Below are 25,160 nucleotides of genomic sequence, written 5' to 3'. Positions count from 1 at the left end.
GGTAATTTATGTAAATTTGACTCCTCCTATGTAGCAACACAAAAGATTTATTAGGTTCCCTAAAAGAGTTTCTTTATTATGAGATCCTGGAGCCTCCTGTGTCATTGATTTTTTTTTTTTTTTTTTTTTTTTTGCTGGCAAACTTTTTTTTAAACAGTGGAGTAGTTGTCTTAGAAACTGAAAAGAAAGTTCGTTGTAGTTGTATGTTGAGGCACAGTTTATGTGGACAGTAGACAAGATTTTAGTTGCTCTCATTTGGAAGTTGCATGCTCTTTATGGTGAGTGCATATTAATATTAGGCATGTTTCATTGCTTCCCATATAGAAGTCAAGTCTTTCTCAACATAGAGATGAGAGGTGTGGGTTGTAACTTCTTTCTGAGCCTCAGCTCCACCATTCCACTGACCCTCCCTTCCATTTCTCCGTGGCTTCCCTACCATTGGTGCCGTGGTGGGTGTATGGATTGCTCTCTGTCTTTCAACAGTTACCGAAGTGCATGTTTGGGATTTTGTTGAAGAAAGCTGGATACAGTAAGCGGAAAGAATCTTGGAAGATGATTGACTGCTGTCTTTTCTCAGACTAGTCTGAAAGGGAATACCCCCATTCATTCTGGATTGGTGGATCTGAAGTACAAAATATTTTCCAGGTAAGCGATTGCCCTGTATTGTTTTGTTTGTGGAACTCACCTCACTGAAAGGCATTTAATTTTTTCATTTTTCATTTTTTTTCTAGTAATAGGGAAAGGAAGTAATACTAGATATTTGTGCTTAATGTTAGTTTTGGATGTGGATCAGTATAGTATATGTAGCAGAATTGTTAGCAAAAACTTAGTTTCAGTATAAGAAGTACAACTGTAGGCCTCAGTAGTTTTTAGTTACTCTTCACAGAGCATATGATATGATAAACAGAAAAATTGTTTTGGTGGGGAGTCGCTTATAAGACATGGGAAACAAATGGCCATGTTGAGACGTGATGCACAGTATGCTTGGTCACAATAGTTTTAGTCATCATGTAAAGTAATGGTCTCTTATCCTTAGGATGTTTGCGTCTCTTCCAGGAAGGTTTACTAACTGAGAGAGCTGCTAGGTGCCAGGCCCTGTTGTTAGGCATTTTACATCTTTCTTACATACATTTTATAGTGAAATGAAACTTAAGTAAGAATTAGGTGCAAAATTTTCAGGGTCATACATCTAGTAAATGGCAACACCAAGTATTAAGCTTGATCTTTGTGTCTCCAAAACTTTGGTTCTTTGTTCTTACTATACTTGGCTGAAGTTTGTATTTCAACTTCTGGATTTTCAGCCCAATTTTCTTCCACTTTTTCTTTTTCTTTTGTTGGTTGTGGGGCTTGAACTTGGCCTGGGCGCTGTCCCTCAGCTCTTCAGCTCAAGGCTAGTGCTCTACCACTTGAGCCACAGTGCCACTTCCGGTTTTCTGGTGGCTCATTGGAGATAAGAGTCTCAAGAAGTTTCTTGCCTAGGCTGGCTTTGAACCATGATCCTCAGATCTCAGCCTCCTGAGTAGCTAGGATGACAGGTGTGAGCCACCGGCACCTGGCTTCAGCCTTGTTTTCTATGGCAGGTTTTACCTTGAGGAACAGATGCTGGCTTCTTGTTTGACATGGTGTTATAATCATTTTGTGCTCTGCTTAATGAAAAGTCAGACCTTCAGTCAGTTCATCAAATGAACATAAAGGTAATTCAGGGGGTATGGAGGTTGTGCATTGAAATGTCAGGACTTGCTGTCTACAGCCTCTCATCTACTCAGTTTCTTGGTGTTTAAGTAGCTTATTAGGGCTAGGGGCACAACTCAAGTGGTAGAGTACAAGGCCCTGAGTTCAAACCCCTGTATCGACCTCCCCCAAAAGCTCATTAGTTCCATATATCCTTCTCCCCCTCCTCATTATCCTTTTTCCTCCTCTTCTCTCCTTTTCCTCCTCTTTCTCTTCTTCCTGTTCTTTCTTTTCCTTTTCCCCTCTCCCTTCCTCTTCTCTTGTTTCCTCTTCCTCCCCCCCCTCCATTCTGTAGCCCAGGTTGGCCTTGATATCATGATCCTCCTTGCCTCCAGAGTGCTGGAATTGAAGTTGTTCCCCACTACATTGGCACTTGTATAACTGAGTAATTGAATGCTACTACTTGTACAACTTTAGAAATTGCCACCATCCTCGGTCTTGTCCTTTCAAATCCTCAAAAATCTGCTCTGATCAGCATGCTCAAAGCAGCTTCTCATTCCAGGGTTGGAGGGGTTGGAGTAATAATTAACCATCCTTATTAAAACGGATGCTAAAACCACAGTTCTAATGTATGAATTTACAATGATTTATGTATGTCAGCATGATTAGTATATTTTTGACAGTAAAGTTTGCTTCCTAGATCTTAGTTTAGGTGCTCGTTGAATTTAAAGGGATCTATAGATTGAAGCCATATAAATACAACATTAGCTCTCTATAGGTAGATGTTACTGACCAAATCACATCGTGGACTCCATCAGAGATGTGAGGTAGGTGCTGGGACTATGTAAGAGATGGGACTAAAGAAGCCTCATTTAGTTTGCGGTAGGCATTGACGATTTTACTGGACGGCAGAGCCTCTTCATGTTGCCTGTGCTTCTACTTCTCATGTTTTTCATGATGTCTTCATCACTGCTAGGAGCTATTCAGTAAATACCTATTTTTTACAGTTGAGAAGGCAGTTGAATTTTACTTGCTTCCCTGTGGTTTCTTTCTACTGAATCACATGTATTTTGGTGTGTTTAATTTTTATCATAAGTATGTTGTGGAATAGGCGTATATTCAGAAGACTCTTACCCAATAATGCTTTGTCTTCATATTATATCTTGTTATTAAATGGAGCTTGTGTTTAGCTTACTGTATTATTACTTGAGTCTTCTTGTTCTCTTATTCTTGAAGTAGGAAGAGTAAGATAACAAATTTTGTGTTTTAGGAAACTAGCTTTGCCAAGATGGATTGAGGAGACTGAGGTCAGGGACATCGTCTGGCTGAGTGAACCCGCGCGCTCCCCGAGGGCTGGCAGGGGTGGCGTACTTGAAAATGATGTAGGTAGTAGGAGCTCAGGGAGTAGTTTTAGTAGTAAGAAAGATGAGGGGTGGGGCTGGGAAGGTGGCTCAGTGGTAGAGCACTTGCCTTGCATGCATGACGCCCTGGGTTCGATTCCTCAGCACCACATAAGTAGGAAAAAAAAGTCGGAAGTGGTGCTATGGCTCAAGTGGTAGCGTGCTAGCCTTGAGCTGAAGAGCTGAGGGACAGTGCCCAGGCCCAGAGTTCAGGCCCCATGACCGGACCCCCCCCCCAAAAAAAAAAAAAAAAAGAAAGATGAGGGGTGATGGTTTGGATTTTTAGTGTCTGGCCCTAGGACCCTGGGGTGGGGAATGCTAGAAGGCCAGGACATGGAGGAGGAGAAAGGGTTGCCTGTGCGTGAAGGATCTCAGTGTCTAGTAGGGTATTCCTTGTAGTACATAGTGTCGTCTGGAGTACCATAGACAGGCCACAGATCATCCAGACTTAGATGGGAGAGTCTACATACTAGAGTATGAGAATATGCCAGCCTAAAGAACGAGTAGTATTAATGACATTTTAAAGACATTTCTAACATCACAACATGAAGCCTAAATACAAATCAGCTATTTTATTTACTGGTCAGTTGAAGAAACAAAGATTAGCTGTGTTGAGATCCTGCATCAGACTCTAGATGTGTTGAGATCCTGCATCAGACTCTAGCGTGGCATATCCTGAGGCAATTTACAGTACGCTATTTTTTTTTCTTTTTTCCAGTACCAGGGCTTGAACTCAGAGCCTTGTAAGTTTGACCTTGCTTGGCTGTACTCTACCCTGTGAGCCATGCTCCAGCACGGCCTTTGCTAGTTATTTTGGAGGTGGAATCTGACGCCTTTCTCGTCTGGGTTGTTTCTGACCTTCGCTCTCCAGATCTCAGCTTCCTGAGTAGTTAGGGTTGCCAGCTGGAGCCACTGCTGCCCATTCAATACCTGTATTTAAAAAAAAATGTTTGACCTAGATTCAACAGTTTGGTCATATTTTCGTTATTTCTGTGCCCTTCTTGACTTTTTCTCTCTGTTTCCTTCTTTGTCCATTTCTGTTTTCCTCCTTTTCTCCCATCTCCCATTCCTTCCTTCCCTTTTTTTGTTGTTGCTGCTAAAAGTTTTGAGTTACAAGCATCATGATGCTTTAACCCTTAAGTTTTTCAGTAATTATTTCCCCCAGGTAGGGGTAGTGTCTGTCTGGTGCTGTCCTCTCCACTTGGTACCATATCTCTATTTTCTTCTTTTCCCCCTTCTATTTAACACAATTATATATAATAACATTTTATACATGTTTGTATGTGTATATATAGGCAACTTGAGTTCTTCATACTCTAAAGTGAACTCAGGGCTGGGAAGGTGGCTCAGTGGTAGAGCGCTTGCCTTGCATGCCTAAGGCCCTGGGTTCGATTCCTCAGCACCACATAAGCAAAAAGAAAAAAGCCAGAAGTGGCACTGTGGCTCAAGTGGTAGAGCGCTAGCCTTGAGCTGAAGAGCTGAGGGACAGCGCCCAGGCCCAGAGTTCAGGCCCCAGGACCGGACCCAAAAAAATAAAAAAAAGTAAAGTGAACTCATTCTTTCTCCTCCTATGTCTCCTTTTTTCACATTTCAGAAAAAGTAATTCTGTAGTATGATATCAAATGTTCAGAAAGGGCTGACTGGGTAGCAGAGTTGTAGAGCATTTGCCTGAAATGCAGCAGGCCCTGAGTTCCATTCCTAGCTTCAGTAGGAAAGAAAAGTCCATAATTTTCATTTTTCCTACTTGTTTTGGGAATCAACTCTATCCTTTAAAACAAACTATAAAGGATACTGTATTTAGTTATTTCTTTTTCCTCTTATTAATTTAGAGTAGTCTCCCTCTGCCTTTTCTTCCCTTCTTGGCACAGTCTTTATTAGTTGCCTTTTAGGAAATACCCCCCTCTGCAGTTTTTGAGTATTTTCTTTCTGTGCCGTTTAGTTTGTTTTTGTAGCTTCTGTACTCTCCTGACACTGGGAGTTTTCTTCCAGGTATCCAAGCCAAACATTTTGGGAAGAGGCTAAATCATAGGTGAAGTGTACTTCACATGAGCCCACATCTGTAGGCAATGACATTTGCAGCTAAATTTAATCTCTTTGGTTAGGATGGCAACAACTAGGTATCTCTCTATAACGAATGTGCGTTTTTTTTTTGTTTTTGTTTTTGTTTTCTCCTCTGCTATTAGAGAGGAATCTACAGGACAGTAATTTTGGTAACTTGTAAATACCCTACTTTATATATTTACAACTTTTCCTTCAGTGATGTCAGTATTCCAATCCTGAGATGTTATTACAATAGAGTTACAGAACTGTGGTTCTCTAATTGCCACCCCCTTTCCATGTATTAGCTAGCATTCAGGGAGGCCACTCTGTCTCCACGCCTTGCTTCTCTGTGTTGCCATACTCTTAAGGACTTCTCCAGTGTATTAGCAGTCAGTTATAGTCATTACTGGTGATACTTTGTCCCAGATTTGGCTAAGGAGCATTCTTTTCAGTTAGTCCCCGCTTCTTTTTGACATGCCCATGTAAGAGTTTGTGTTTCCTGGCCTTTTTTTCTTTTTTGGCATAAGATGTGCTAGGCTTTCTTTTTGTTTGTTTGTTTGTTTTTTTGTTGTTGTGGGGCTTGAACTCAGGGCCTTAAGGCTGTCCCTGAGCCACCTCTCTGTGCTCAAGGCTAGCAACTCTACTGCTTAAGCCACAGCACCATCTCCAGTTTTTGAGTGGTTAATTGGAGATAAGAATTTCATGAGGACTTTTCTGCCTGGGCTGGCTTTGAACTTTGATTCTCAGATCTCAGCCTCCTGAGTAGGATTACAGATGTGAGCCCCTGGTGCCCAGCTAGGCTCATCTTTTTTTTTTTTTTTTTTCAGTCATGGGGCTTGAACTCTGGGCCTGGGTGCTGTCCCTGGGCTCTTCAGCTCTAGGTGAGCGCTCTACTTCTGAGCCACAGCACCACTTCCGGTTTTCTAGGTGGTTTATTGGAGATGAGTCTCAGAGAGTTTCCTGCCCCCGGCTGGCTTTGAACTGTGATCCTCAGATCTCAGCCTCCTGAGTAGCTAGGATGACAGGCGTGAGCCACTGGCACCTGGCTCACCTTTTTTTTTTTTTGTTAAGAAGCATTTTTATTAAAGTGTAACATATATATATTACACCCACCCACCCACCCCCCCCCCCCCACACACACAGTGGAAACCATCCCAAGCTTACAGCCCACCGAATTTTTCCACAGTGAACACTGGTGATGACTCTCAGACTAAAAAGAGAGGCACTGAAGTTGTCTTCCTCTTTCTCCCAAGTAGATCTCTCACATACAACCTATATACTAGTCAAGCATTGAGCCACAAGCCTAGCCTTTGTTTCTTCTTTTTATTTATTTTTTTGCTTTGGTTATTTTTCAGATAGGGTCGGCGTTGGACTTCAATCCTCCTGCCTCCTGGGATTACAGGCATACACTACCACATCTGAAGGGTCATGTAATGAGGAGTGGTATTTAGAAACCCTGCATTATTGAAGCTTGATGTGGACTCTTGATAGTCTGGGCTAAGAAATATGTTTAAAAAGAACCATGAGTTCATGTTGTTCATTTATTTATTTTTTAATAAGTTTATTTTAAAATAAGAATCAGATGCATATGTTGTTTCTAATAGTTTGTAGTCTTTCACATAATATATAGCAAAATATGAAAACTGGTAAGGTTCATGAGAGGTGCTATGGGGTTAGGGAGGAAGGAAATCCACAAGGGATATTTCTTTAAAAGGAAAAAATAATCTGGAAGAAATTAAATTTGGATATGGATGTACTGGGGCAGGGGGAGCTATCATAGCAAAGATACAGGCTAGCAGTGGTCGGCAAGCAGTGGAGTGCTGTTTTCTTTCTTTCTTTCTTTTCTTTTTTTCTTTTTTTGGGTCCGGTCGTGGGCCTGAACTCTGGGCCTGGGCACTGTCCCTCGGCTCTTCAGCTCAAGGCTAGTGCTCTAGCACTTGAGCCACTGCGCCACTTCTGGCTTTTTTCTTTTTGCTTATGTGGTGCTGAGGACTCGAACCCAGGGCCTCATGCATGTAAGGCAAGCACTCTACCACTGAGCCACCTTCCCAGCCCCGTGGAGTGCTGTTTTCTGTAAGTAAGGACAAATAAGTTGTTCTGTACATAATGCTTGTGTGAAGTAACTGGGGTAGATGAATTTAATAAGGGCAGGTTGTAACCAGATCTTGGACCTATCCTTCAGGTTATGAGTTACATATTGGTTGTTTTGGATCTATAGGCCCTATCCATAGGGTTCCACAGACATATTTTACTTGGTTGGAACAGATTGTTTTTTCTTTTTTTTTTTTAAATGAAGCAATTCAAGTCAGACACTAGTGGCTCACACTTGTAATCCTGGCTACTCCAGGTTGAGATCTAAGGATCATTGTTGAAAGTCAGCTCAGGCAGGAAAGTCCATGAAATTCTTTTCTCCAATTAACTATCAAAAAGTCAGAAATAGAGCTTTGGCTCAAGTGGTAGAGAGCTGATCTCAACCAAAAAAGCTCAGGGACCAGCACGCATACATGATTTGGCCCGCACACACTCTTAGGGCATTTTGTATTGAAGCACTTACTTCTGCATGAAAGCAGTTGGCTTTTTGGGCCAGAACTCGCTTATACTTTTCTGTTTACCATAGTGCCACTGAGGTTGTCCTTTCATTATCTACTTGGTCATAGAGCCTTGGAATTAGGTGCCATGAGAATGCTCTGACTGCATACTTCAGGCTTGGTTTAATCCCCAGGTTGCCACCTGTATCTTTGACTGGCTGGCTATAGATAGGGAGTTTCTTTTTTTTTTTTTTTTTTTAGTTGTGTGGCTTGAGCTCTGGGCCTGGGCACTGCCTCTCAGCTCTTCAGCTCAAGGCTAGCACCCTACCACTTGAGCCACAAGCACCACTTCTGGCTTTTTTCTGCTTATGTGGTGCTGAGGAATCAAACCCAGGGCCTTATGCATGCAAGGCAAGCGCTCTACCACTAAGCCAACTTACCAGCCCTAGATAGGGAGTTTCTACAACCCCTTTCTCATGTTCAGTAGTTTTCTGTAATGGCTCACAGAACTCAGGAAATGATGCTGTACTTATCACCATCATTCAGGGGATTCCAACGGTTTTCTGAGCTCTTTTTCCAGGAAGGGGGCAGAGAGCAACAGCATCAGATGCCAAATATACATTTACTATATGTAGGTTTGGGTTTTGGGGGAAAAAATCCTGCTGGATCTCTTCCCAAAGTTGTTATAAATTGTTATACTAACTCTGGCAGCATATAAAAGTGTTAATTGCATTACATGCTTGTGAGCAACTAGGCATTGTCAGACTTCTTATAGGTGTGAAATAGTATATAATGATTTTAACTTATATTTCCCTTGTGATTAATGATTTGATCGTCTTTTCACATACCTGTTGGCTACCTGAGTATGCTATTAAGAGAACTGCCTATTCAGAGCTTTGATTCTTTTAAGAAAGTGAATTGTATCAAAGGACATGAGCACAACAAATTCAAAGATCTTCATTGTCTTTTTGTTTCTAGGACCAGACCACACTTTATTTTATAAAGTAGGGTAGTTAGTGTTCCAGTGAGCCCAGCAGGGGAGTTTGGTGTTATAGACCAATCTCTTTGTTTAATGATATGGAACTTTAGCATAGGATTTTGATGTTTAGTCTAATCTGAGATCTAAGCTCCCAGTATAGGAGTTTAGTCCAAAACCATGTAAATATAGTTTCTCCTTAATAGAATTTATACATATGTGTTGTAAATGTGTGTGTACATGTATTTTTTTGTTGTTACTAGGTTCTTGAGACAGAATCTCACCCCGCACCTTTGAACTTGTTACCCTCCTGTCTCAACCTTTCAGTGCTGGCTTTACAGGTGTGACACTGTGCTTGGCGCGCACGCACACACACACACACACACACACACACACACACAATCATTCCCCCATATGTGTATATATTATATATATGTCCATATTTATTATAGAAAAAGTGAAGTAATGTAGACACTAAAATCAGAAAGTTTCCCTGATAATAGCTGTTATTTTTGGTGTATATTCTTCCCTTTCTATGTATCTATACATACTCAAATAAATATTTTCTTCTTCCATGCATGTTTTGTATGTATTTTTTCACATATGTAACTGTTTCAAAACTCAACAACATGGCATCTATAACTGTTATACATTTCTTTATAATTCCTTGATGCAGTATCTAATGTGTATGGATGTGGAAATGACTAAACTGCTTTATTAGACATAGTGTCATCATCATTATTATGACTTGCATTCCTGGGGTTTGAACTTGGGCCTTGTGCTACTTAGGCTTTCCCCTTTGCCTCGCCTCCTTTTTCTTTCTCTCTTTCTTTTTTCTTTCTCTCTCTCCTTCCCTGCCTGCCTCCCTCCTTCCCTCCCTTTTTCTCTCTTTCTTTTTCCTTTCTTTGTGCTGGCAATGTGACCTAGGACCTCATGTATTATAGGCAAGTGCTCTACCCTGAGCTATACTCCCAGTCCTCCATTTTAGCATTTTAATAGCTTTGAAAAACTTCTAATTTGATTAAAGAATTAGTAAATTTCTTTTTTAATTACTAGTAACATTGGATAAATTGTACATTTGTGGCTATTTGTATTTCTGTTTCTACTTTTATTTTATTTTAGGTCTGAGACTGGGATTCATGCTTTGTACCTGACACTTTCACTCACTGGCTAGCGCTCAATCAACTGAGCTATCCCTCCAACCTCTGTTTCTACTTTTGTGCTTCCAATACTGGGTGTTTCTGTTTCAGTAATCATTTTTTAAGTTAGCTTGTGTCAGTAATGTAGCTGAGATCAGAATATTAGGCCTGGGATCTCAGCCTGCTTCTGCATGTCTGCCTGTTTGGTTTTTGAAAGCTTTGACAAATGTATTAAAAAGGAAGCATACCCTAAGCAATTAAAATCTATGAAATCACAGATTTGCTGGGATAGTTATATTTTCTTAAAATCTTGGTTTAAATTAAATGTATAGCTACTAAACATACTTTGATGAACCAACAGTAGTTAACCTGAGTGGTAAACTTTCAGAAACATCTTTTTAGTATACTCCTTCACCTGTTTTCCATCCTTTCATGAATTATTTATTTACTGTGCATCTATAAAAGATACGGCCTTTCTTTCCCTGAGAGTGTTTTTCTGTATACCTCAGATTCACTGTATAACTCGGGCTGTCCTCAAACTTAAAATCTTTCACTTGAATCTCCTACATGTTGGGATTACAGGCATGCACCATCATACCTAACAACTGTACTCCTTAAAAACGCACAAGTGGAGGAGACTATGATTGAAGTATGCTTGTATGCATTGTATGCATGTGTGAAAAGGTTATAGTGAAACCCATTTAAAAAATGGTGGGAAAGAGAAGGAGGTGGGGCTGGGAGGTAATAAGAATAATAGTGGATATGATCCAAGTGTGTTATGTGCATGTATGTAAATATCACAGTGAAACGCTTCACATTGTGTAGTTAATTTGTGTTAAAAAAAAAAAAAATCCGGAGAAAGCCAGCACTGGTGGCTCACACCTGTAATCCTAGCTACTCAGGAGGCTGAGATCTGAGGATCGCAGCTCAAAGCCAGCCCAGGCAGGAAAGTCCGTGAGACTCTTACCTCCAATAAACCACTCAGAAAACTGGAAGTGGTGAAGTGGCTCAAGTGGTAGAGTGCTAGCCTTGTGCTGAAGAGCTGAGGGACAGTGCCCAGGCCCAGAGTTCAAGCCCCATGACCGAGAGAATGAACGAATGAATGAATAAATAAATAAGTAAATGAATGCAGAGAAGCCCAGCACTGGTGGCTCATACCTGTAATGGAGTCTGAGATCCTAGGATTGCGATTTGAAGCCAGCCCAGGCTGGAAAGTCCAAAAGCTGGGAGTAGAGCTGTGGCTCAAGTGGTAGAATGCGAGCCTTGAGCAAAAGGAATTCAGGGGCAGTGCCCAGGCCCAGAACAGACCTTCCCACCCTCCATCCCCCAAAGTGTAGAAATCCTTTGCATCTAAAAGGTCAACAATGGTTTCTTAAGGCCACATGCTCACATTTGTCTTAAAATTAATTTTGTAGAACATAGATTTATAGAAAAAGCAAATAGTACAGTTTTCATATTTTCTCTCTCTACCTAGCTGATTTCCTTCACCTGCAGTCTAGTGCATTTGTTACAGTTAATGAACCCATATTTCATGTATTATATTAAGGAAAATAAGAAGTTTTATTCAGATTTCCTTTGTTTTTCTTCCTGTCCTTTTTCTGCTCCAACATCCCATGTGTCCATAGGCTTAGTTGGCGTATGTCTTCAGCCCTCTACTTGGCTGTGATAGCTTTACTCACATTTGATAACTCTGATTTGGGACAGACTAGGCTGGTGCCTCTTATTGGAATTTGTCCATTGATAAATTTCTCTGTCTCTGTCTCTGTCTCTCTTTCTCTCCCTCCCTCCCTCTGTTGTTGGAATTGAGAAGCCAAAGGTGATTCATATGTTACTCAAAAATCTTGTTAATCCATAAAAATTGCTTGTCCCATCCTTTTTTCTTTTTATTTATTTATTGAAGCAACCAGCTAGGTTATTTATCCTATATAACTTTGCACATTTGGGTTTTGTTGATTGTTCTCATGTTCTAGTCCTATTTATATTTCTTGAAAATTAGTAGCTAGATTTAGAGACTTGTTAACATTTCAGGTTCAGTGTGTTTCTGCCTCAATTTTAAAAGGGGGGAAAAAAACACCAGAAAAATGGTAAGCCAAAATTCTGAAGAAAGCATACCACAAAACCTGTGCTTCTACCCATAGTGATTTTCTTCATTCTAATATTCTCTATTCTTGCTAAGGACATAATCCTTGAAGAAACAGCTCCTATGCATATGCATTTTTCTGAGTTAAAACCTGTTGATAGTAGACATGAAGCAATAACCTAGCTACAGTAATGTCCACAGTGGTTATTACTTTTACCTAAGTCAATAGTGATACATTTTGTGACACTGACAGTCAATACTAACTAGACCTGTAATTTTATTTTCAACCTATTCCTTTGTCTCCATTCAGAAATATAATGGTACGTGGTACTTTTGGTAATACTTCAGCCTTAGCTTATTCCCAAAAAAGGATTTGCATGATTACCACGACACATAAAGCACAAGGAAGACAAATACAAAGTGAGGAAAAGGGTGAAAAGAAAAATAAATTAGGACAACATGGTGAAGTCAGGGGTGAAGGTAGACCAGTGCACAGAACAAGGTTATTTGTTAGAGGAGGTGCACAGATTAGGCTCTCCTTGTAATGGTAGTACTCTCTATCTGCAGTAGTGTGCAGGACTTTTGTAATCTTAGATGGTAAACATATCCCTAGTTGTCTGGGTCAGTTACTGAACTTGGCAGTTGTGCCGGGTAGCCTCATTGCTTAGTTGGAATACAGTTCTGCTTACCGAGATGTAGGTCAGGTCTCTCAGTGTGGGGTTTAACAGCTCTTTGGAAAATCTAGATGATTTTTCTGTAATGTTCTTAGAGTTTTGATTGTTATCTTATTATTTTTCTTATCCAGTACCTGTGGTTCTGGCATGAATGGGATTTTTGGAACATTTTGTTTTGAACCTTTGTTTGACAAAATAAAATGACTTTATCAGAAAGTACACAGAAAGTACACAAGCATATCATGTCTTTATGCCGTTGGCCATGTGAGATAACTTCTTTGGTGTTTTTCCTATTTTGTTTTAACCAAATAAAGTTTGTTCTGATTTTCCAGTTGAAAATCATAGGAAGCCCGACTCAAAACTAGCCTAAGCCAGAAGAGGGAATTTGTAGTTTGAAATGAAAGGAAGACATGGATTCAGATTCACCTTCAGTCTGTATAGCGCTAGTGCATCGATGATGGCATCAGCAGCTCCTGGATGCCCACACCTACGTACGGAGAAAGACATTGCTCCTCTGGCTCTCTTAGAAGTCTTAAGGTTGAGGTGCTTTCTGCCAAGGGCCATGTGGATATTCATAATGGCATTTGTGGGCCTTCAAGATGATCAGTACAGGCAGGAAGGCTTAGGCAGCTGACAAGAGGTATTGTGTGTCCTATCAGGTGCCCAGTGATTCTGAGGGTCTTGTGTGGGCAAGATATCTTCCCATCCTTTAGAGTATGTGTCCACCACTGAGTCAGTTACGGATTCTAACTGTCTAAGTCATAATGTTCTGTTTTAAGAGTAATCTCTAATTTATTGAACTGAGATCTATTATAGGCATTTGCTCTTTAATGGTGGATTAGAATTTTATCTAACCCTTCTCTGAAAAACCTGGATGTATTTTAGAATTGTGAGTGGTAGTTGTGAAGTAAGCAAAGTAAATTCCCTGCCCCCCCCCCCCCGATTTTGCCATTAATGATTTTAATGGTCACTGCTCTTTCTAAGAGTCACTAGGTAGATATTTGATAACATTTAGTATTTCTACATATTCTTAATGACAGTTTGACATGGACTCAAAATTAATTCCTGGGAAAAGAATTTGGTAGAACTCTTGCCTAGCATGCATAAGACTATGGATTCCATATTCAGCACCACAGAATAAATGAATAAAGGAAGGAAGGGAAGAAGGGGAGAGGAAATTAAAAAAAAAATAGTTTACCGAAGGCAAGAATAAAGACCACTGCAGTTTTGTTAGTGTTTGAGGTCATTATTCGCCTCCCCTAACTCCAGCTTCATACCCCTAACCTTGTGTTTTTGATAGCCTACTTCTATTCTTCTCTGGCAGATATTGTAGAAACAATAATGTATACTTAGTTACCAAAAAAAAAAATCTAGGACAAGTTGATATAAAACAGAAGTACCAACCTGGGATGCATTGACTATCTGTGGGCTGTAGTACTCAGCTCAAGAGATGGCTTACATCCCCTTCCCTTCCTTCTCTCCCTCTCCTCTCTCCACTCTCCTTCCCTCCCCTGCCCTTCCCTCTTTTCTTTCTTCTATGTAGACCATGCTGGCCTGAACTTGCCAGCCTCAGCTGCCGCAGCCCAAGTGTTAATGCTCTACATTTGATGAAATGCTATAGAAGAGAATTCTGTCCCACTAAGCTTTCCTTATCACACACTTAATACTTTAATGCTGTGTTCTTGCAAAGGATGTACCATTAGTTAGTTCTTTGGCTTTGCTTGTGCAGTTTATTCTGATTGGAATAGTTTTCTCTCCCCCCGCCCCTCCCCACCATTGTCTCCTACACTTCCTTTTATTACTTAGTCTAGGCATCCTTTTGGTGGTAGTGGGTGTGTAATTATACTCTATGCCTTTGAGATTCCATCCTGTGAGCTTCTGAAGAGAATGTCTTGATTGCTTTTTCCTTTTCCTTCTCTCTCTCTCTCTGTCTCTCTCTCTCTCTCTCTCTCTCTGTCTCTCTCTCTCTCTCTCTCTCTCTCTCTCTGTTAAGGGTGTGTGTGTGTAGGTGTATAGGTATGTTCTTGAATGGTAACGAGTAAGATTTAGTACTTGGTTATCTCAAGTGTGATGATAGGAGATAAAAACTGGTAATGATTCTGTGGAAAGTGTGTTAAAAGAGATTTGAGAGAGAATTGTAGAAACCCTAAGAGTCAGGCTTCTAAATCAGTAACATTAGAGAGTGACTAGCTTTGAAAAGAATTACCTCTTTCAGAAGAATTAGGGCAGGAGATTCAAAACAATCCCATCCAGAGACAGACTGAGGTTCACTTTTTGTGTGTGAGTACTTGTGCCAGCCAGCTGTTGAGAAGGCACACTTCTGTAGCTACTTTTTCTTTTGATTTGTGGTTCCTATGGCAATAAAAAGAATTTCAGGACATTTCTCTCCCACCTTTTAATAAACCTTTAGCTTTTGATAAAGTGTTTATTTTGATAAGCTCTTATTCTTCTTGTCTTTACTGACTTAAGGTGTTTCTTGGCCTGGTGGTCATAGTTTTGGTGTTGATTATATGGTGGATATGGCAACATTAGTAAATGTATTACACTCCTTGGCTGCAGATACAATCCAGAGCCCGCAGATATAATCAATCTAAATGAATATCTATTGTTAATACCAGAATCCAGTATGAACCATTTTCTCTTTTCTATAAACAGTCCTAATACAATTAGAATACTATTTATAAGTAACTACATGTGAAATTATAATAAATAAGGATGATGATAACAAAAAATGATTGATGATCCACCTGGATTTCTCTTGTACTTCAGGCTGATATCTCAGGGGGAAAAAGGGAATTAATTTGTATTGTTGGTAGCTTACTAAGCAGGTCAGTAAGTATTTGGCAGATATCCACATTGCTTAGGGTAAGTTCCTCATGTAGGTGTGTGTGTGTGTGTGTGTGTGTGTGTGTGTGTGTGTGTGTGTGTGTGTGTGTGTGTGTGTGTGTGTGTGTGTGTGTGTGTGTGTGTGTGTGTGTGTGTGTGTGTGTGTGTGTGTGTGTGTGTGTGTGTGTGTGTGTGTGTGTGTGTGTGTTGGCTCTGGGAGTTAAACTCAAGGCCAAGGTGCTGTCCTTGAGCTTTTGTGCTCAAGCTCTACTACTTTGAAAGTCTCATGGACTTTCCTGCCCAGGCTGGCTTTGAATCATGATCCTTAGATCTGGCCTCCTGAGTAGCGTAGCTAGGATTACAGGCGTCAGCCACCAGTGCCCAGCCCTCTCAGATATATTTTAATGATAATGGTCCAGAAGTTTAAAGACAACTTCTAGAGTGAAAATCTTTAAAAGAAAGAAAAGAAAAGCCCGGTGCTGGTGGCTCACATCTATAATATTCATAGAGACTATGATCCAGAAAATAGTACTTTCAAACTAGCCTGGGAAATACAGTCCAAAGGACACTATCTTTAAAATAATCAGTAAGAATACAAGTCTGGAGGCATAATTTAAGTGGTAGGACAGGAGCTGGGCAAGCAAGCTGAGCAAAGTGTGTAACCCTGCACTCAAACTCTATTAACAATGGCCAATTGTTTACATTGTGAATATTACAAGACCAGTATGAAGACACCCTTTCATTATTTACATAAAGAAGGATAGTTAAGAGTGTATTCCTGAATGATCAACATGAGTTTCCAGTTAAGTGGCTCATGCCTGAAATCTTAGCTACTCAGGAGGCCAAATCTGAGGATTGCAATTGAAAGCCAAGCCCCGGCAGGAAGCTCTTCAGCTCAAAACTAGTGCTCTGCCATTTGGGCCACAGCGCCACTTCTGGTTTTCGGTGGTTTATTGGAGATAAGAGTCTCATGGATCTTCTTGCCCTGTCTGGCTTTGAGCCATGACCCTCAAATCTCAGCTTCCTGAGTAGCTGGGATTACAGGCATGAGCCACCAATGCCCAGTAAGACTATTTATCTCCAGTTAACCACCTAAAAACCAGAAGTGGGGCTGTAGCTCAAAGTGATAAAGAGTGCTAGCTTTGAGCACAAAAACTCAGGGACAGCTCCCAAAACTGAGTTAAAGCCCCCCCCCCCAAAAAAAATCAGTTACTATTTTGGTCCTGGCTGCATTTTAAATGTTCTTAGGTTGATGATTGTAGAGGTTTTATTTTTATCTATTTTCAAATTGGATCAATGTCTTCCTGGTCTGTCAAGCAAAAAGAACCTGGCTTAGATTTATTCAAAGATGGGTATATTCCCTAGAATGACATTTTATTCTGAGTAAAGATTTCCTTTCAGTATTGTAGTTAGCACTTATACCCAAAGAAATTGAATGTGAAAGTAGGGCCTTTATAACATCTTTGTTGTTGTTGTTTTGTGTGTTCTTTTAGTGCCAGTCTTGGAGTTTGAACTTAGGGCCAGGCGCTATCCATGAGCATTTTTGCTCAAGGTTAGCACTCTACCACTTGAGCCACAACTCTACTTCCAGCTTTTCTTTTTAGTGTTTAATTGGAGATGAGAGTCTCACTGACTTTCCTGCCCACGCTGGCTTCAAACTGCAACCTTCAGACCTCAGCCTCCTAAAAGCTAGGATTACTGGTGTGCCACTAGTGCTTGGCTGTAATACCTTTAAATTACCACTGTCTTTACTCCTACCAGGTGGCCTTGAAAGTATAAGCTTAGGTTTTGGGGTGATCAGAGAGTTGAGACCCCATTAAAATTGTTGGCAGTGGCACCACAGTTCCAGCATGTGTGATGCCCCGGTGCAGCTGTCTCCTCCTACACCCTGTTCTGAAGCAGTTAGCCTGTGCTAGGGAACCAGTAACAACACTTGCCCCAGATCCGGATTTTAATCAAGTCCAGCCTCAACCCAGTACTATGTGATTTTGGAAAAATAAATTACTTCATCTTTTTTTTTTTTTTTTTTGTTTCCATATCTTGCAGTTCATTTTATTTAGCATCATCTTATATGGTCATATGTACATAGCTATTGTTTATCTGAATTGGGGAAGGGAAGGGGAACAACAAAATGGTGAGACAGAACAAAGGGCAAACCAATGCAACAGCAATACTCAAGACAATACATTGGAAGTGAACTTTACAACTTGGTGGGGGGCGGGGAATTGGGGGAGGAAAAGTGGGAGAAAAACAAGGGAGGGGGTAACAATGTTCAACAAGAAATGTACTCATTACCTTATGTATATATTACTTCATCTTTTTAAACCTGTGTTTTGTCTGAGTTTTGGAGGAAACGAATGCATATTGTGCTGGGGACTGGGGGCACACGCCTATACCCTAGCTACTCAGGAGACTGAAATCTGAAGATCACTGTCCAGATCCAGCCAGGTTAGAAAAATGCCCCTGAGACTCTTATCTCCAATTAACCATTCATAAACCGGAAGTGGCACTGTGGCTCAAGTGGTTAGAGCACTAGCCTGGAGCATAAAGAGGCTCAGGGACAGAGCCCGGGCCCTGAGTTCAAGCAACACAACTGACCAAAAAAGAATACATATTGTCTGGTATTATTTTGCAAAGGTGAAGTATTGTTACCTTTATATGGTTTTTATTATGGTGAGGCACATAGTAGATCCTCAAAAAACAAACGTATACCCACAGAATCTACTATTAATATTAGAAAGATAAAATCTTGGAAATCTGATCCTCAGAGGATCCTTTAAAAATGTTTTCCTAGTTGGGCGCTGGTGGCTCACGCCTGTAATGCTAGCTACTTAAGAGACTGAGCTCTGAGGATCATGGTTCAAAGCCACCCTGGGCAGGAAAGTCCATGAGACTCTTATCCAATTAACCACAGAAAAAGTTGGAGGTGGAGCTGTGGCTCTAGTTGTAGAGTGCCATCCTTGGTCCAGACCTGAGTTCAGTTCCCAGGACTGGCAGATACACACAGACATAAAAACCTTTGCATGAATATGCAAGCCCAATAAAAAGCTTTTAAAAACAAACGGAAGCAGAGGTTTGAGTTGTAGCACAGTAGTAGAACACTTGGCTTTGCCCATGCAAGACCCTGCCTGGGTGCTGTCCCAGACCCTTCTCCTCACCTGGACATTCTAACTTTTGTAAAACTGTTTGAAAATTGATTTTTTTTCACAAAACTTTCTTTGTTTCCTCCTTCCCCATGTTTTTGTTAAATATTGAATTCTAGATCACTAGAGAACCTCAGGGAGATTATTTTTTTTTCCTTCTTTGGACTTTAACTTTTCTTCTCTAACCTAAAACCAGGGGTGGGAGGTTTAAATGTTTTGGATTTGTTTTTTTTTTTTAAGAATCTCTTTCGTTTGCATTCTTACAATTAAAAAATAAATTGAATGTAAAAAGTTGCCTCTAAAAATAGTTTTAGGGCTAGAGATCAATGTAGAGTAACTTTTAGCATACACAGGGCATTGTTAACAGCAACCAAAAGGTTTAGAGCCCAGCTTATTACCAGAATACTCTTTGAGGAAAGTGTATGTGTATATGTGTCTGTATGAGTACATGTATGTGTGTGTGTGTGTGTGTGTGAGAGAGAGAGAGAGAGAGAGTTTGTATGTGCACACCCCTACATCTTTCCATAGTGAACTTGACTATTTTTACTGAATAAATGAAAGCTGATTTACATCTGGGTTTTGGTGTTGATTTGGTATTCGTTGCCACTAATAGCCTTCCACACCCCCTGACTAGCATGTGCTCTACCATTTGAACTAAGCCTCCAGGCCTTTTGCTTAGTTAATTTTCAGAGAGGGTCTCACTGTTCTGGCTGGGGCTAGCCTTGGACAGTGAGAGCAGTAATGGGGGGAGAGAGAGAGAGAGAGAGAGAGAGAGAGAGAGAGAGAGAGAGAGAGAGAGAGAGAGAGAGAGAGTGTGTATGTGTGTACCATACTTGGCTTGCAGGTGTAATGCCAAAAGCTATGATGGCATTTAAGTGACTCTGTGATTCAAATAACCATATAATCCAGAAGAAAGTTCTAAGTTGAACTACTAAGGTATTGGAAGGCTATTGTTATTATTACAAGTAGTAATAATATTACTATTTGTCCAGCATGGCGCTTGTGGCTTTTGCTCAAGGCTAGCACTCTTGAGCCACAGAGCCACTTCTGGTCTTCCAGTGGTTAATTAGAGATAAGAGTCTCACAGTTTCCTCCTGGCCTGCTTTGAACCACAATCCTCAGAAACAGCTTCCAAAGTAACTAGGATTATAGGTGTAAGCCACTGGTGCCTGGCTGGAAGTTTTTTTTTTTTTTTAATTAAAGCTATATAATATAAACATGTAATGTGTCTGGTTCTGATCCATATTGGTGTTAAGTATTCTTTTAATAAGTATATGCTAGACTATCTCTGTATATGAGTTTGCTGTAGTGGAATCAGACAAGATTAATTTCTAGTCCTTATTCTGCCTTCATTGAGCCCTCTTTCCCATGTACCTTAGACTGGTTGCTGTTTTAACAAATCAAGCTCTCTTTTTCCTGATTCTCAGTTTCTTTATCTGTAAAAAGAAATAACATTTATTTTTCTGAGACTATTGTGAGAGTTTACTGTGGCTTCTACCTGGCAGATAATAAAATAGCTACTTTTATTGTGTCTGTACAAAATTAACTTAGTGTCTTGTACTTGCCATTCTGTTATACAAAACTATTGGGGCAGCAAAGTATCTGTGCTTGGAAAATGATGAATTAAACACACTGCTACCATAGAGGCGATGGTAAGCTTTGGAATCATGTTAACATTGCAAATATGTGATATTTCCATTGCCGACAGAGAGCAGTAAATAATAAAAAATCTCAGGGCTCTGTATCTCATGGATAAGCTGAAAGGAGCAATCAGCACATTCTGGATCAGAGCCCCAATCTTCTGCTTTAAGCAGTGCTCCACTTATATTAAAGTTGGGGTGGTCGTAAGATTTCCTCCACAAACCTCTACTCTGAGCATGAAAGTTAGTCTGGGACATCGGTGCGCCCGAGGAAGCTCGTGTGAGCACATCTGAGCTTTCACGGTCTCGGTTGAACTTCACATCCTTTTTGCATAATAACTTTTCCATAGTAAGTGAGTATTAGGTTAATTAGATCTGAAAAGGTAGTCTGATTACTATTCAGTACTAGCCATAATAACACATATGCTAATTTTTGTATTTGTCTTAATTCTTTTAAAATCAGCAAACTGTTAACAAAAGGGTGGAAAAGGAAAAAGTAAATTAAATTTTATAATTTTTAGTTAATAAACTGGTACACAAAGGCCAAAATAAAAATGACAATATTCCGAAGATTTTTTTTCTCCTTTGAGAGGCAGAGAAGGAAGTAGATGCTGCTGAAAATCAGATGTATCATCAACTCTTATTGGCCTGTACCTATCAATCTGTCTGTCATCTTTCTTGTTTCTTTTGCCTTACTTTGTAGGACTCCTGAGATTTTAGGGAAGTACAAAACTGTATTTCTATTAAAAAGGTCGGGGTTTTAACAGTAGAAGAATGGGGAGTTTGGTAGAAGACAAGCTAAAGTTTGAAACTTTGGTTCTCCCCTTGTTTGCTGTGTGTCCTTGTGCAAATCATTTAACCTCTGAGCCTCAGTTTCTTTACACTGTGGTATGGGAATTAGGGAACACATTTTAAGTGCCTGGTATGTAAGTTCTCGAACAGTCCTGGACATTGTAATAATATGAAACAGACCAGAAGTCATTTTATTTTATAAAAGTATACATATGGTTTCTCCACTAATCTTGTTTCCTACTCAGACTCATAGTTCCCATTATTGGGTTTCATTTAAACATGCTCTCTCCCCACCCCTCTTGATTCTGTTCAGTAGACTCTGAGAAATTGGTGGTTGGCAGCAGACGCGCTGTCTGTAGGCCTGGGAAGCAGCCCTCCCCCACAGGCTCACTGGGCGGCTGACCTGCCGGCCACAGTGCGCCCTGCCCCGACTAACATTCGAGTTGCCTGCGTGAAGGAGTGATGTGTTGCGGCCTCTAACTGCTTCTTCTCTTCCTTCCTTTTTGTCATCCTGCAGTGTTCTGTGCCAAGGTCTTTGTGGCTAGGCTGCGCCAGCCTGGTAGAGAGCATGTGCGCACTGAGTTGCCTGCAGAGCATGCCCAGTGTCAGATGTCTCCAGGTGCCTCTCTTCTTTCTTGTTGTAAATGTGTTTTTACGTATGCCATGACATTTGTTGAAACTTGCAGTAGTGTGTTAATCCAATGTTAAGTCTGCTAAGTGTTCTGTGTAACCCTCTGCTTTTCTCCAGCCTGGATGCCCCACAGGGGAGAGCCAGTCCCCAGGGCCCTCTGAGCTAGTGGTTTTTCAGCTGGACCCTGTCCTGCTCCCCTTTTTCTGCTCCTGCCTTTTATTCTTTACTCCTCACCTTGAGAATTGTGATTCTTATGTTTAATAGTTGTGCCTGTGCCCTGACCCCCTTCCTGACATTCTCCATTTGGCTACCTTTAACAGTTCTTTGTTGAGTTGGAGGGTTTCTTAAGTAAAGTGGTGATTTTTCTATTTTGAAACTCATTCTTTTGGTTTGCCTTGTCTTTCCCCTTCAAAAAAGGCGTGGGAGGAAGGAATCGTGGTTACTAAAGCCTCAAACTGAGGTTTATAGAGATCACAGCTTTATGCTGCCAGTCGCTCAGTCTGAGCCTCCTCCCCAGGGCCAGAGCTACCCTCTGTCCTCAGGGCCCACCCGGTTTTCCAGGCCGAGACCGGCAGAGAATTCCACAGATAAAAGTCATACTTTTTGGGTAGGTGGGAGGTGGGGCTGCTCAGAACTGTTAGCAGGAGTGCAGTTGGTCACTCTCTTGTTGAGATAGATTTCATGCCAAGGCTGTAAACATTGTGGCTTTAATTTTTGGGAAATTGTGTTAAGAGAAAGCATGTGTTTAAGTAAATATGGTTTCAATATTAATGTTAACTTTCCATCATCACGTAGCTCAAGTTGTTTCATATATCCTTCTTTAAAAAGTGATATTATGTTCTTGGCCTCCTGTTGAGATTGCCCTGTTTAAAGAAAGCCAAGGAGTAGAAAATGGGGGGGGGGGGCGGCTGGGAAGGTGGCTCAGTGGTAGAGCGCTTGCCTTGCATGCATGAGGCCCTGGGTTCGATTCCTTAGCACCACATAAGCAAAAAGAAAAAAAGCCGGAAGTGGCGCTTTGGCTCAAGTGGTAGAGTGCTTGCCTTGAGCTGAAGAGCTTGAGGGACAGCGCCCAGGCCCAGAGTTCAGGCCCCAGGACCGGACCCCCCCCCCCAAAAAAAAAAAAAAAAAAAAGAAAATGAGAGGGGTATTGATAGTATAGGTGACCTTACTGACCTCGATAATCTTCTTACTTAAGTTTACAGTCTTTAAATAGGGCTGAAGGCTAGGAAGAAAATTTCATGTGTTTTGGTGTTGGTCATTTTACTTATTGTCAGACATTCTCAGTAGCATTGATTATTGATTTAAATTACTTTCTTTAAAATATATTGTTCTAGAAACTCAGTAGCATAGTTGGAGAGGAAGTTCAGATACTGCTCAGTTACATGTTTTAGAATGCAGGAATTGTTCCAGTGAGGTCCCAGTGTGGTATATGTTTATCTTAGAAAAGCAACACCTTTCTGAAAAAGTGTTGTATAGATAGTAAACAGTGTTGCATGCATTCTCCTTGGTGCTGTAGAATGGATATTTACATTGTAGTAAGTGAGTATCTGCAATGATTACTTGAAATGTTACAGTTGATTTTTAATGTTCTAATGCCTTTTTTTTAGAACTGGAAATTTAAGCAGGAGAATTGTAGTTGTTAATGAGATCCTAAAGTGCAAGATTCTTTTACTGCATTGAGTTAAAAGCAATTGACCAGTAGAGTGTACCATTCAATTCATTTTAATCATAGTGTGGTTAATTCTTGGAAGGCGGGGCCAGTGTGGGAAAGTATGAAAGAAAAAAGCCTCAAAAGTTCTTTTACTCATCTCTTCAGAGAAAGTTTATATCTAAGAGAAAACAGTAGAAACTGCCTTCATAAGACCTACTTCAGTGAATGGAGCAATGTTGTCTTTAGAAGTATGTAGAGAATTTTATTAACCGAATAGTTCCACTGCCCTCTGGTTGCATAGTAACATGACACTTAACAGAGTAGAATGAGGTAATCCTTAACCATGTTTTGCTCTACTTTTGAATGGAAAGCAACTGTATATTAATGGAACTGTATATTAATTATCCATTTGTTGTATTATTACTGTTTTAAACAAAAAGCTTGTATGTGGTTTTTAATTCTTAGCTGTCTTTTAAAGTCTAAGGTTTTTGTTTGGTTTTGTTGCTAGGGATCAAGCCTACAGTCTTGTTCATGCTCTACAGTTTCTTTACCACTGAACTATCTCTTGGGTCTTTAATTTTATTTTGTTTTACATATTTCAACATCAGTCTTCCCTCTGTACAGCACTAAAATTTAGTGCTTTGATTTGGATTTGGACTTTCAAAGAAAATCTCTTGCCTGCATGCTACATTGCACATCTCAACTAAGTAATTTTAAGTAGGCTGAGAGGAAGAACAGGCTCCCTGAAGAAGAGAGCCTGGTCACTTTTGCTTGGACCGTTGAAGGCCCTTGATGGAGTCCTTCTTAAAACTCACATTGGCCCTACTAATAGTAACAATAAATTCGCCTCAACATAACTGCTGTCTTCAATCCTGCTTTTTCAAAAATTTTTGCCATTTATGAGAGGGGAAAAGGATTACCAGAGATTTAAATAAAAACCACTCCCTATCAGCTGTGCTTAGTATTGCTCATGCCCATGAATTAGGTTTATGACAATCTAATAGAAGTAGGAGTAATTACCTCCATTTTCCTGATGTGGCAAATGAAACTCAGTGTGTGTGACTCAAGTTAGTATTTATAAAACCATAAAGTGGTGGACTAGCCATTTGAATCTCTCGCACTAACCTGATTCCAAAACTGGCTTCCTTGCCTCTTTTCTCATTTGTAAGTCTTGGTTATTTGGAGAAACTTCTACTATTGATGTCTCATGTGTAGTTTGTTCAGTCATTATTTACCTGGAGGGAAAGCAAAACAAAACAAAACAACACCTGTTGAGTCTGGGAAGGTGGCTCAGTGGTAAGTGCTTGCCTGCATGCGTGAGGCCCTGGGTTCGATTCCTTAGCACCACATAAGCAGAAAAAGCCGGAAATGGCGCTGTGGCTCAAGTGGTAGAGTGCTAGCCTTGAGCTGAAGAGCTGAGGGACAGAGTTCAGGCCCCACAACTGACCAAACAAAAAACAAAACCAAACCAAGAAAACCTGTTAAATTCTATAGTTTAAAAAAAAAAAAAAGTCATTCCCTATTCCAAAAGGAGCACTTCTGAATCTTAAATCTAGGAATGCTTGTGAAGGAATTTCTGCAAAGTTAATTCCATTAATAGGCACTGCAGGGACTCTACTACTAGGAGACCTATAAAAATGAGCAATGTAGACTTGATCCCTGCACATATCTGTGAATGGAAATCCATACTGACCCATGACACAAAGGAGAGCCATGTGTTTGTGTGTATGTGAATATTTCATTTATCCTATACATCCAGATTTGACCACTTGGTTGTTCTGTCAGCTAATCAATGAACAGCCTTGGTGAGAGTCTGGTGTGAGATTAACACCAATGTTATTAATAGTGATTTTTAATTTTCTACCTTTTTTCTGTGTGCTGGGCTGTTGGCCCTAGATTATCTCATTAGATTTCTTGTAGAGAATTTTAAATAACAGAATATCTATTTGGACAACTGTAGAATCATTGC

General features: G+C 40.4%; 1 protein-coding gene across 6 annotated transcripts in view; it reads left to right on the top strand.

The window, feature by feature from the left end:
- The window catches only part of LOC138821409 (F-box/WD repeat-containing protein 11), a 99,831-nt gene that overhangs the window by 7,342 nt on the left and 67,329 nt on the right, over positions 1–25,160 (top strand). For 2 of the 6 annotated variants that reach the window (XM_070013615.1, XM_070013614.1), the window contains exon 2: positions 21,427–21,528. The exons of 2 other annotated variants lie outside the window; for them this stretch is intronic. In XM_070013615.1, the coding sequence (XP_069869716.1) occupies positions 21,427–21,528 (102 nt within the window). Of the gene's footprint in view, positions 1–483; positions 646–21,426; positions 21,529–25,160 lie in introns of all 6 variants that reach the window. 2 more of the 6 variants (XM_070013618.1, XM_070013620.1) reach the window with 1 other exon arrangement.

Source organism: Dipodomys merriami, unplaced genomic scaffold (assembly GCF_024711535.1).
Source record: "Dipodomys merriami isolate MVZ:Mamm:240054 unplaced genomic scaffold, mDipMer1.0.p SCAF_911, whole genome shotgun sequence".
Classification (NCBI taxonomy): domain Eukaryota; kingdom Metazoa; phylum Chordata; class Mammalia; order Rodentia; family Heteromyidae; genus Dipodomys; species Dipodomys merriami.
This window is presented reverse-complemented; position numbering and strand designations above follow the sequence as displayed.